We start from the raw sequence: 13,302 nt of genomic DNA on the forward strand, positions 1-13,302 counted from the left end.
ACTAGTAATATGACTCTGGTTTGTGAACTAGATTTAAATGCAGCTGGGAAAACAGAAAATAAATTTCTCTAGATTGCTGAAGGCAGAAAGATCATACAACTGTGGATTGTTCTGGGTTGCTAAAAATATAGATGCCATTCATACTTTGATGATGAAATGTGGAAAGGAATCAGCTAGCATATTGTGCTTGCATTATCTGCTGTACGAATCATGATAAAGAAACTTGAGCAAATTCACAAAGAGGTCACATACATTTTTATTGTAACAGCATGAAATGAACCCTTAAATTATAAATATGAATGCATGTAAACATTTTATACTCTCTTTATAGATACTGTACATTTTATACACAAATACACAAGACAGCACGATTGTCGCATTGCATAGTGCATTAACATAGGCAGTGATCAGCTCTGCGTGGCTCTGCACTCACAATCATAATGAGAAAACATGGCCCATCAGCAGATATCGTCTGCAATCATCTCTGCAATGAGACACTGTTGTTCCAAAAGATCATGAAGGCGCAAATATGGATTGTGAAAGATGGTCAAGAATGTCCTAATAGTTGTCACTTTAATTCCATATTGTTGTCCGCGCTAAGACTTTTTGTAAGCTTTGTTTTATTTCTGTTAGGAGAAATTGGTGATTCTGAAATTGCTGAAACCTTTAAAGAATTTTTGATGGAGCTCAGTTCCCAACTTGGTAAATTGATGACCTCTACACCACAGCACCTTATGGCTATCCCATACAGTTTCTTGAGAACAGCTTTCCGCAAGAGTATGTAAACCCATGGATCCAAAATCTGATTCCACGTTGCCATTCGGAGAGCGTACAGTATAGTTTTACAGGTTTCCAGAGACTCATTTCCATATATTCCAATATTAGCCATTGTCACCTGTAAAAAAAATGAAAGGAAATCATTATGCAATCTGAAGGATGTAAGGGCATCCTGACCACAAAAATAACACATTAAGTTAATCTTCAAGACTTGCTGAATATTTTTGTTACTATCAAAATGTGTCTAAGGTCATTGTATTTTTCATACATTATCAATCTCTGAACAACACCTTTTCTCTCAGCATGTCTAGAATATTTCTAACATTACTGAAATGTCTTCCAGTAATAACTTGTAGTGATTCCTGTATTCACTGATCAGGGACCTTTGTTTTGCTGTGGTCCTTTCAGGTGAAATCCATGCCGGCAATGCTCCATACCTATGTCAATACTTTCACTACTAATGTACTATATGTACAGTATTATTCTTTTACACCCACACACACACACCCATGCACACACATTATAGGTGTTTGTCTCACTCCGAAATTGGTGAAATTTTGAACTACAAAATACACCATGGAAGACTGCATAAAGGATATCTTGTTACAAATCAGCAGTAACAAATTTGAGGCTATGCCCCTGGGCAGGAAACATTCAAGAATGGGCCATATAACTGAGCAGTTGCTCCATTTTACGTATAATGATTGTTAAGGTTTCAGAGTTGCAGTGCAGTCCTCTACACGATGTCAGTTATTACTAAAATGCTTTTTTCTCATAGAAGCTGAGGCACACATTTTCAGCAAATGTTTTTGATGAGACAATGATGATTTGACAATGTGATATAAAGGAAATATTTGATTTTGGTTAGGCATGACAGTGAGAAGTACGAAGAACGGACTGTAATATTAGCATTAGCAGCAAACATAACAAATTAAGATCATTTAGGGCTTGATTTAGGGTTTGGAGGATGGGTCAAACGTGATGGATATCCCATCTGCTGTATTACAAGTACTTTATATATTATGACACTTGCACAACAGAGGATAGGATGTCCATCAAGGTTGAACTGATTATCCAAGCTGCCAAACTCTGTATGAAGCCCTTAATTACCCTGGTTGCTTCAATAATATCAAAACTGATATCATAATCCTTCCATCAATTACAGTAACCCTCCTCTTACTGGATGTCTTGCAAACTATTTAAATTTCATTTTAGAATAAAAACAACAGTTATCTAATCTCTGTGTTAGCTGCCCCCACTATTTTATTGCCTTCAGCACCCCTTTCCTTTGCCAGTTTAATTCATTAACCCTAAGGATTCACAAAGGGTAGGCAATCAAACTGGTGTGGTTAAGACAGTAATGTACAAGGAATGAAGGAATATGAATGCTAACATTTGCATCATCACCATCATCAGCAGCAAAACAATCAAGATTTTAATAATATCTTTTAGAACAATATGAAAATGTTTTTGCAAAAATAGGTATTAACATCATGCAGGTTCTCAGCATTTAATTACACAACTTTGCCATGCCTTACTTGTTTGAATTAAGCTTTTTAAAATCAACTCTCACCATGTTTTCTATATTGAACTATCTTTCACTCTTGTTCTCCTTAAAAAAACTTCAGAAGTGGTGACATACTTGATTTATGACCAAAGCAATTGGTTCTGGCTCGGAGAGGATCTATCTTGGCAGCTTGGCCTGGACTGTTCTCACTGGAGGACGAACATGGCTGATTTGCATATTGATAGGTCTAATCTGAGGTGACATGATTGCCAAAAAAATTATGGGCTGAAATGCTACTATAAATGGTTGTTAGCGGTTAGAATATTTGCAAGCATTCTTTCTGTCACTAGTTGTGTTTTTAATCAAACTTAGAGCCAGCATGTTGTTCATATTCAACAGTATGCTGTATCCTTAGGCAATGAAAAGCCTATTCATCAAAGATGTTTGAAAGTGCAGTCCTGTGTAAATGATCTTTAAGGAGGTTTAATCCTCACTCTTAGACCCTCCACTCTTAGAGCCTAAATTTCCCTCCTACTCCTCTTGACTGTATCTTTGAACTTGGACAGCACTCCATTTATTTTATGCTAGGTTTGTGCTAGACAAATAGCACATTCATTCATCTATCCATTCATGTGAGACACCAGGACTTTTTTGCAGTGTCCCCCCACTTTTTGTCCCCATTTCTGACTGCTTGATGCTGGTTTTCTGACTCTGAGTGTGCGCTGGGCTCTGCTAACCAGACCCAGGGCCTGTGCTCTGACTAAAAGGTGTATGCAAATTAGGCATAGTTATAATTGGCATGACAACCTATCTGTAAGTCCCTTAGTATACAGTAGGATATGTAGGTTTAGACACCCAGTGGGTTAATGCACTTAAGTGTGCAATGCTGTGGTGTTTGCTGTTAATTTAAAAGCCAGCCATGCCTTGCAGGCTGCCTTTAAATTAAATGTATATGCAAATTCAACTTTGGAATTAAAGGTACTTCCAAAGTCTTACACTACCAAATTTTAAATATGTCACCCCTAAGGTTCCCACTAGGTGCCCCAGGTTTTGGGTGCCTTGTAATTATAAGCAGGTACCTTCTAAAAGATGTTTTAAATGCCATGGTTAGGGAATGACTGCCAATTTTGTTTCTCCCATTGTAGTGTAATAGCACCACAGGCTAACATGGGAATACTTTATTGAAGTATAACTATTGCTAGGAATGACCTAAAAAGGACATTTTTGACTTACAATGGTAGAATAAATCCAACAACCTGCTACTGTTAGATTTATTATCACGAGAAATAAGTTATAGAACTTGCTTTTCTGCTGGGCTAAAATCCAACTTTCCATCAGCTCTTCTCTGAGTGACCAGCCTCTGCCAGGCTGAGCCAAGCTGTGTAATTAGGCGTGAAGTTGCCTGCCTTAAGGCAATTGCACATCTGGTGGGTGGAGATCTGCAAGATGCAGAGCAAACAACAAGAAGTGGGCTGAGTAGCCAAACTGGTCGTATAAGGGGGAATGACACTTAGGATAGGACACAGGTTCACCCCCACTTCCTGCCACCCCAGCCATATGGTCCAGATGACAGCCAGTGATTAGATTAGCAAAGGGGCTGGAAGGGGAGTGATACAGGAAAGTAGCCACACCAGTGGGATGGCTTAGCCAGATCTTATCTTCCAGGAGAAAGAGTCCCCATCTTGGATTTTGGAAGAATAGTGCTTTTTTGGATTTGCTATTGTCACACTTTGCTAGAAAGGGTCACCTCTGAGGGTGGCACCCTGTTTGCCAGCCAAGGAACACTGAATAAATATGGGAGAGCTACCTAGCAACTCAGATCACAGCCTGACCTACAAGGAAAGGAGGAACTGCCCTGCTGGAACCCTGATTCGCACTACAAAGGACTGCACTCTGCATGACTGCATCTGCGGCAAACTGAGAAACTACAGCTCTAATGACTTTGCCTGGCTTCACGAAGTGAAGGAGTGGACTCCCCAACAGCTACAGGGTAACAGAGTTTTACCTGCACCATCCCCATCACGAAGACTCCAGCTGGACAGCCTTCAGTGGCCTCTGAAGGTACTGGCCAGGTGCATTCTTTTAAATGTAGTCCCAACATCCCAAGGACCATCCCAGAGCTTCTAGACCCTTGGATTGGTGTTGTGGATGCCTAAAGATCCCTGCCCAGAAACTATAAGAAGGACTGCTCTGCTGAACCACTGGTCTGCACTAAGAAGGACTGCATTCACAAGACTGCACCTGTGCACACTCTGGGCTTCACCAAAGAGGACTTTGCCTAACTAATAAAGGCTTCAGGAGTTGACTCCCTGTAGGCGACAGGTATAAAGGAGCTACCAAGAGTCACTGCATCAAGTCCTGCCAGAAGAGCCCAGCTGGACAGCCTGCAGTGAACCTTTAAGGATTTGGCCAAGTGCACTGTGGGAATTGTAGTCCTAACTTCCCAAGGAGCAGCTCGGAGATTCTAAAACCTTGGATTGGGTGTGTGGACCATTTTCCTGCATCAAGAAACACTACTGGAAGTAAGTGTAAAAGTGTTATATTGTGTGCAGCCAGAACTCTTGACTTTGTCCCAGTCCATGCAACCTTTTCTAACCCTTCAAGCGATATTTGCTTGTAAGCGCTGGTTTTACTTTTAATCTTTAAAAAGTCATATCTCTGGTTCCCTACATTGGATTTTTGTTGTTGTTTTGGTGTCATTTTAATCATAAAACTATTTTCTGTTTGTATACATGAGTGTTGGATTTTTATTGAGTGTTGTATCTTACATATTTAATGTAATTGTGTTCTTAAATGCTTTCCCACCTGCCTCCTAAGTTAAGCCTGCTTGCTTGTTGCCAGCTACCAGGGGTTGAGACAGGGAATATTTTACAGAGCCCTTGGCTGAACCATTTATTGTGTTTGAGGCCTTAATACTAGGGGTAGGTCCCTACTTGTCACTACTAATAAACTACTTTCAAACAGTTCATCCATTCAATAATGTACTCATTTGTATATTACATCTACACTGAGACAACAGAGCATAAATACAAGTTGTAGCAATGCAAAAATGTTACTATATTTCAGAGATTTCAAATGTATTGTGGCCTGAGGGAATCTGGCTACATCATTAGTCTCTTTCAACAATGTTTCTTTTATATGAAAGGTGTGAAAAGAAAGCAAGATCATGTTAGCAGTTTGGCTTTGACAAAGGGGTGGTCCTTAGAAACTAATAACCATGAGTGTTGAGAGATAAATAAAGGCCAAACGTATTAAGTCCCAAAAGGAAGTACAAGGAGGCTGACAAGTTGTGGGCAATCCTGAGACAGATGGATTTCCTACAGTTTCTCTTTTATGCTGATTCTTGTCCCAGTGTACCTCTTAGAGAATGAGTAGGTGCTGTACAACTCAACATAACATAGCGCAGACCCTCTGGGGTCCAACCATTGTGATCCACTGAGAGATGCTGTAGACTTCCACTGCCTCTTCTGACTTGCTACATTTTTTGTGAGCTAAACAAACATACAGAGTACTGGACCTGGCCCTTTCTGTTATGTTAACCCCTATATTTGCCTTTCATCACCTTCTTTTTTTGAACCTATATTTGTTGGCTTTTGGGAATGTTAACGTGCTCTTGCCCCCCTAAAAAAATTGTAACAACTGGTATACACCTGATTGGTAAATTTAATTTACCTATAAGTCCCTATTATACAGTAATACGTTTACCAAGGGCCTGTAGATTTTTGTTTCTAGTGGGTGGCAGCACTCATAGTGACACCCACTAAAGTGACCTTTCAAAACATGTTAAAGGCCTTCCAAAACATGTTTAAAGCCTTCCAATGCAGCCTGTAGTGCAGTTTTAAACTGCCATTTGATATTTTGTGCTTATAAGTCACCCCCCAAGGCCTTTAATACTCAAAGAGCAGGGTGTATGTTATTTAAAATATAAGACGTGCAGGGTCGGACTGGAACAGAATACAGACCTGGGCACCATAAAAGATGTGACCTCACATAGTGAAGTAGATAGTTAAAAAGGTGCCCATGTTGAAAAGACAGGATGTAAGGGTGATTTAAAGGGAAGAATGCATGGATTTGAGCTTGTTGCAGGAAATGTTTCTTTTGATAACATGTAATTCAAGAGTGATTGCTCTTCCATCAGGAACCTTTTGGCTCAATTTATATGCTATCACCATTGGTTCCAGATCGTTTACAAGGGAAGTCCCTTTTTCTTATTTTGTCTACTTTTTTAGCATATTCTTGCCTAAAACCAACTGAGTCTTTCTTCGAGTGTACTATGTCACATGACTGTAAATGGCTCTGCTGTTGTGGGTTGTGTATTGACCTCATTACACTTCAAAGGGCCTACCAGTAGTACATGCATCAGAACTTGACACCAAGCCTGCCCTGCCTTTTGTCACCCCAGAAGGTTTGACGTCAAGATCTTGGAAGGGAAAGAACTGACCAGAACCAGAGTTAGGGGTAGGTCAGGGAATTGCTCCACAAAAAGGACTTTTAGAACCACTTATCAGATGACTTTTGGACCTGTGAAAATGCAGGTGAATACTTTCCTTGCTGCCAGAAGGGTGCCCTGCTGCTGGAAGGACTTCCTTGCTATCTGAATAAGGAAGACTTTGCCTGGTTGCCTTCATTCCACGCTACCCAGAGTGACTCTGTGAGTCAGTTGGCTGACCTCCTGTGTGAGCTACAAGGACACAACAAGCTTTCATTGGACTCTCTGCAACTGCTCAGCTGACCAGCACCAACTGTACCTTTCTGATTTTGCCTGAGGCTTGCTGCGGCCTCTCCTGGAGGTGTCATGACCCCAAAGAGGTACCCCTCAAATCCTGGAACCTTGACTGGTATCAGTGAGGACTTCTCCTCAATAAAATGGTGAAAATCCTGAAGTTTGGGCTCTTCATGATCACCAACTGATCTCTTTAAGTCGAGAATCGACTGCCCACAACAAACACCACGGCAAAGCTCTAGTGGGACCTACTTTTTTCCTCCGACAGTGACCGTTTGCAATGACGACAATGCTGGACCTGCACTTCATTCCAAAAGCGACCACATGTGATGCTCCAGTGACAACTAGCTCTTTCCGCTAAAGTAACAACCATCCACAGCACTCAACCTGCCCTTCATAACAAAAGCCTGCTCCTCACAATCTCCACTAATGTGAACTGAACTCTTCGCACTGGACTTAAGAAGGTCAATCTTCAGTGGGACTAATCTGGTGCCTGTATCTGACCTGTGCTCCAATGGCCTGAGCTTGTGAATTTCCCTATCTAGCATGCCCAGATAACTGTGAGTATCGCCTTCTGCTTCTTGACGCTACTTGTATCTAAAACTTTAAAAATCAGTATCTCTTGTTCTACTGATTGGATTTGTACTTGTTCTAGTATCATTTTATTTATTAAAATGTTCTATATTTTTCAAACTTTGTTAGAGATTTTATGTGTTTTCACTTTATTGCTGTTTGTGTTCTACATAAATAATTAAACATTGCCTCTATGTTAAGCCTGACTGCTTTGTGTCTCTATACCAGAGGTTTAAGCACAGGTTAATGTAGTGTATTTTGTGGTTCACCCTGACACAGATTGTGGTTGTTGCCTGAGTGGGGCTTTTCCCCTCTCAAGTAACAACCCAATTTTTTACATAGTACCCAAAGTTCAATTCAGGAAGACTGCAGATTATAAATTGAAAGTTTGAACAACCACCCACAATGAAAACTTTGGTTTAGAGCTGGGAGATAGAACACTGCTGCCAGACATAGTCGCTTTCCCTTCCCCATTCTTCTTCAAGGGGTGGGGAAGTCAACGATCATGATTGCAAAGTTGTCACCTGCTTTTCCAGGAGGAATGACTTTGCACTGTTTTGACATCACTGGAAATGCAACTGGACCAGCACCACCAATTTTGAATTAAAAGTCCTGAAAATATTTCTAATGTACTGCTAGAAAACAATCAGCATGTATGAAACAATTGCAGTGCAGGTCCTGTGAATTTAGCCCCACGTTTGTGGGTTTATTTGGAAGGGCACACGAGGGACTGAGAAGCATATCACACGAATCAGAACTAAAATATGTTCTGTACCAGGGGTTTTAGCATATGTTACAATTAATTGGGCTGAATGTAATCACCACCTTAGTGCACACAGTGAGTTATTGGCTCTCACCTATATGTCTCCTTTGTATCTGTGCTCATTTGGTCCTTGTTGTTAAGAAGATGGGATAGGCAAATGCTCTGGGTGTCGGGCTTTAGGCTTCTATTGATGCAGCCGTGGAATACAGTAAATTGCTGAATATGGAGTACTGTACACTCACCCAAAGGCTATTGCAGGACTACATATTGACATGAAAGCAATGTATGATGTGTGTTTGGGCATGGCCAGATCATACTTCTACTGCTACATATCCATTAGAAGGTCATAGTCAATTTAGTAAATCTATGTCCTCAGATTATCATTGACCTGAGGATTTACAGTTCCCAACAACTGAGAGCAAGAGCAGGTGACAACCTCAGACAGAGGAGAGGTTACAGACTGGCTGGAGGTTATTCTGCTCCCAAGTAGGGGGAAACCTAAGATCTAGTTCATCCTTATTACTTCTATTGTACTGCCAACATCCCTTTACAGATTCCATATCTGATCCTCACTGTGCCTTCACAATTCACATCAAGATTTGTGAAGATAGAGCAGCAACACACACTTCCTGTCTCCAACCTTCTAAATCGTGCCACAAATGGAAAAAACTGTAAGGGAGAAAGTGGGATTTATCACCTTTATACCAGTAATATGAGTAGCGTGAGGCGGAACCAAGGCAACATGCTCTTCAATTCCATCTCTACCTCAACAGCAAATTAATGCCAAAATCCAGTGATAACTGGAGAATAGTTAACATATTTTTTCAGATTTGATTGCCTGGGTGGGAAGGTTCAGCCCATTGTGATAGATATACTGTTGATGATGAATTATGTTTGGTTGATGTTCAAAAAAATAAAGCACCCTTGAAATAGACGTCATATCTGTTGCTAGAACACACAGTAACGACAGCAATGTACATAAGGATCCTCCATTCTGAATTTTTAATAGATATATGACTTTAAAGTAGTTCTGATGTCAAGTTTGTGCATGCAGACATTGAAAATTAGTTTTGTCTCTTGGTTAAGAAAGAGGCCACCTTAAAGTGGTGAAAACCATGTCAGTGTCTGGAGGGTGAATACAAGGAGGATGGCAGGCTTTATATGTGAATGCTCAACATTCGAACAGGCATTATTCTCTCCAGTGTGCATCATTATCTTTGATGGTAGCACACTTGAATGGATTAGCCAATCAAGTTGCCACGTGGTATTTTCAAAAGCACACTGGAACAGCCATCTATAAAACTAAAATGACTAAAATATCCATCCTAGAGCTGCATATGGTGATATGACCACGGGCAGAAGACAAACTGTACTAACACATAGGAGTCACTGTCCTTAGAACCAAATATGTGAGAAATACTGCATACCCCCCTGGACTACCTGGACAAAGGAATACACATCTGGAAGGACTGCTTCAATATCTTTTAACCTCTTTAACATACTCTTTTAACTTACAAATGGCAACATCTAGTACAGTCAGACTATTTTCAGATGACCTCTCCATAACAGGTGACCTACCCTTTTCATGGATGAAAAGGGAATTTTTTATGTCAACAAATATTTGTGCATTCCCTAGTGTCTGCTAACTTTCACATCACATTCTTTTTTTAAAACCCCACCTGCATTTCTGGTCATAGAATTGCGTTCAACTTTCCTTAAGGAAATTCATATCAGATCTCTGGCTCTGTAAGGTCATAGAAACATATGCATGCATATGTCTTTTACACCGAAGTATAAGTTGTATTAGTCCAGTACTTTGTATCATCTTCTCTAAAGAATGTTTACTTTTGATTTTTGATTAACACTGTGTTTAACAAGTATTGTTCTATAACATATCTCAAAGACATACTATAAACCCAGGGTCTCTGATTTTAATCATATTCCTTTACATAGTCTTTGGAGATTACAATATACAAAAATGTTCTTTTCACACGGGCAGCCATGAAAAGCTTTTTAGTTTTTAATATTTGCTATCCAATGGAATAATTATAGTAAGCATTATGAATATTTATATTGTGGGATTCTCAATTACATTTACTGCAAGATCCCTATTAGCGACACCATTAACTCTTCCCTCCACAGAGTCACCAACATCATGGGCATTAGTAACTCCATGGGAGGAGGCAGAGACAATGGGTATTAAAAGAGGGACAACATGTTTCCCATCCAAGGAGAAATGTGAAACTGTCCAAGGAAACAGTAAATCTACTACCAGTTTCCCTGATAATGTATAATATGTCCCCCGTTCTTCATTCAGTGACTTCTACTACTTTAAGCAGGAGGAGCCACTGGGTGAAACAACAGATCCACATACGTACTTCAGCTCTTTTAAATCCTGATTTGGATTACTTTCAGAATCAAGATTAATGGGCTACTTCTAAACCGACCCTAAATATTTTATCACAAAGTATAACCAGAGACTCACTTTTTTTACATTATATCAGAGCAAGCAATCACAGCTGTTTATGTCTGAAGCACACATGGTTACATTTATGGATGTAATATTAATTTAGGTCTCAGCAGTATGTAATATCTAATTGAGTGTCTAAATTGTGTTTTTAAGTTTGTGCTCAAAATAGCTGTAAGGACTTTTCCTTACTGTTGGCTCCTTGGGGCCTGCTGCGGTGGCGACATTCTTTTTAGGTTGAGCCTAGCTGCACACATGCGCTGTCTGGAAGACCTGTTGTATTGAATGAAGTACGTTGCTTCTGCCTGCTGCTTATCATTGGTTTAGTCCAGTGTCTGCCTCCTAAGTGGTTCATGAAGCGATACCTCACTTTAATTTTTCGCAGAGAAGCCTCATCAACTACATTTTCCTTTCGCTTGCATTCTTCATCTGGTGTTGGGCGAACCCTTTTGTTGTACTTGGTGCAGCGCGGCCATGTCCACCACCACCACCTCCCACCCGTCATTCTATTTGTTTATTGTAATTATGCAGTGATTTATATTGAGCTTTGAAACTCATTTATGAGCCCACCCCCACCTCCTGCCCGTTGTTCTATTTGTTTAATTTAATAATGCTGTGACATAGTATCAATCTTTTAAACCTCATTTATGGTTGTCAAGCGAGGGGCATTGAAAAGGAATACACTGACTTTTGGAGCAGGGTGATGTGCATTTCTGGCTGCGAGCTCGTATTACAGTTCAGTCTCAGGCAAAACCCCGTTCCTTCTCCTACATAGCTCACCAGCAACAAGTTATTGTAAGCAACCTGAAGCCAGGAAGTGCAAGTGTGTACCAGCTGGGCGGTTAATTTCAGCTCCCTTGTCTAATTGCAAACTTAATGTCCGTGTGCCATTTATGTGTGCTTTTTGTCAGGAGATAGGCACCGTTAATTTGGCCTGAGATGCATTTTCCACTGGCTGCGCGAAGGTTAACTTTCCACAGTGCTTGTTCATTTCCTGTACATTGTAGTTGGCTTACTGCCCAATACGCCGGCCGTGGATGTACTGCAGGATGTTGTCATTTTATTTTTTCTTTCGGGCAAAGCAGGGTAGTTGGCTGGTGACACTCCTTTCCTGCTATATAACTGGTGTGTTTTTTCCCCTGGTTGTCACAGCAAATAAACTAGGTGCACCGTGCAGTAGGAGCCAGTAACTTTTCTTTTCTCCCTCAATACACTTTATTCCCCACTTTTGTTGAGCTGCATCTCATGACTTGAAATTGCATACCTAATGTCTGAGTTCTTTTCCCTTTATATTTATTGTTTCATGCAAGGCTCTAACAACAGGCAACTGCGGGTGGGTATTACTGCAACACACTGCCCAGAATGAGATGTATTTAAAAACACAGGCTGTGGGTCCGTTTACAATTTAAAGTGAGGTTGCTATCAGATGCGGTATGACAAAGTTTAGTTTGATACTGCTACTTGGAGAGTCACGTGAGCTTATGGCGGATGCAGTGTTTGTGGTAAGACCTAGGCTCAGTCAAAGTCAAAATTATGTGGTAGGATTGACCAATTTATGTGGCAAGAAAAGTCCAGTTATGCATTTACAATGCCAATAGCTCTAACTCAACTAAATGCAATACCTATTACATTAGAAAATGCTTGTATCCTGTTTTTGAGGGACTCTCTATGGTGTTGTTTTTTTCTTCCTGCCATCACAGGCTTACCTTTGCAGCCTTCTGTCTTCCTGCTGCACTGGTGCTGCAGCAGCAAAACTGTTCCCCACGTCAGACTGAGGACACACTGGCGTCCTCAGCTGGCGGATTTTTATAAAGGCATGGATTCCGTGCATACCAGCTCCTGGAATACTCTGCATGCAGAGAAAATCATTTATCTTAGTCACCACATTTATATGTAAGCTGTATTAATTATAAACATATGATGAGTTTTTCCGAGAAAGACTCACTGCTTATTTGAATATAAGTTTATTCACTTTTAGATCTCCCAATTCAAGATGGGCTAACCTTTTTTTACTTCTCACTTCCTGTTTTGCACTATGAAAGGAACTTCATCACAAAGTCCAGTTTCGTCACAATTGTTTCCGCACCACTGCTTGCTCACTGGACTCTGTGGATCCTCCTCCGTTGTCCAGTTCCTGTGTTTTTTCAAGTTCTGCCTCTCCCTCAGACGCTCCCTGACGCTGATCTGCATGTGCACAAGTATGGATATAGCACAGAGGTTAGTTTCAATGAAAGGTGTTTCTTTGGACTTAGAAGCCATTATGAGCAAAACATGTCCAGCTTGACAAAACTGGAAACTCTACCTAGATATGCCTCCACTGTAACTGAATACATCTATCTGGATCTCTTTGTCAACTTCGGCATCTGGTAGAAGAGTCTTCAAAGGGATCTAAGTCCCACGGTGAAACAAACCTGTGAATGCTATCTGCACCTTTGAGTGAACACTGCTGGTTTCAAGCTGTACGTTTCTTTCTGTTGGATCTTCTTAGCTTT

At 40.6% G+C, this 13,302-nt stretch overlaps 1 protein-coding gene across 1 annotated transcript in view; it reads right to left on the bottom strand.

The window, feature by feature from the left end:
* Window positions 1-238: 238 nt before the first annotated feature.
* Window positions 239-13,302, bottom strand: part of PTGFR (prostaglandin F receptor) — a 227,649-nt gene continuing 214,585 nt past the window's right edge. The window contains exon 3 of the mRNA XM_069232223.1: window positions 239-895. Within this exon, the coding sequence (XP_069088324.1) occupies window positions 569-895 (327 nt within the window). The 3' untranslated portion in view covers window positions 239-568. The remainder of the gene's footprint in view (window positions 896-13,302) is intronic.

The sequence above is a fragment of the Pleurodeles waltl genome, chromosome 4_2 (assembly GCF_031143425.1).
Source record: "Pleurodeles waltl isolate 20211129_DDA chromosome 4_2, aPleWal1.hap1.20221129, whole genome shotgun sequence".
Lineage (NCBI taxonomy): Eukaryota > Metazoa > Chordata > Amphibia > Caudata > Salamandridae > Pleurodeles > Pleurodeles waltl.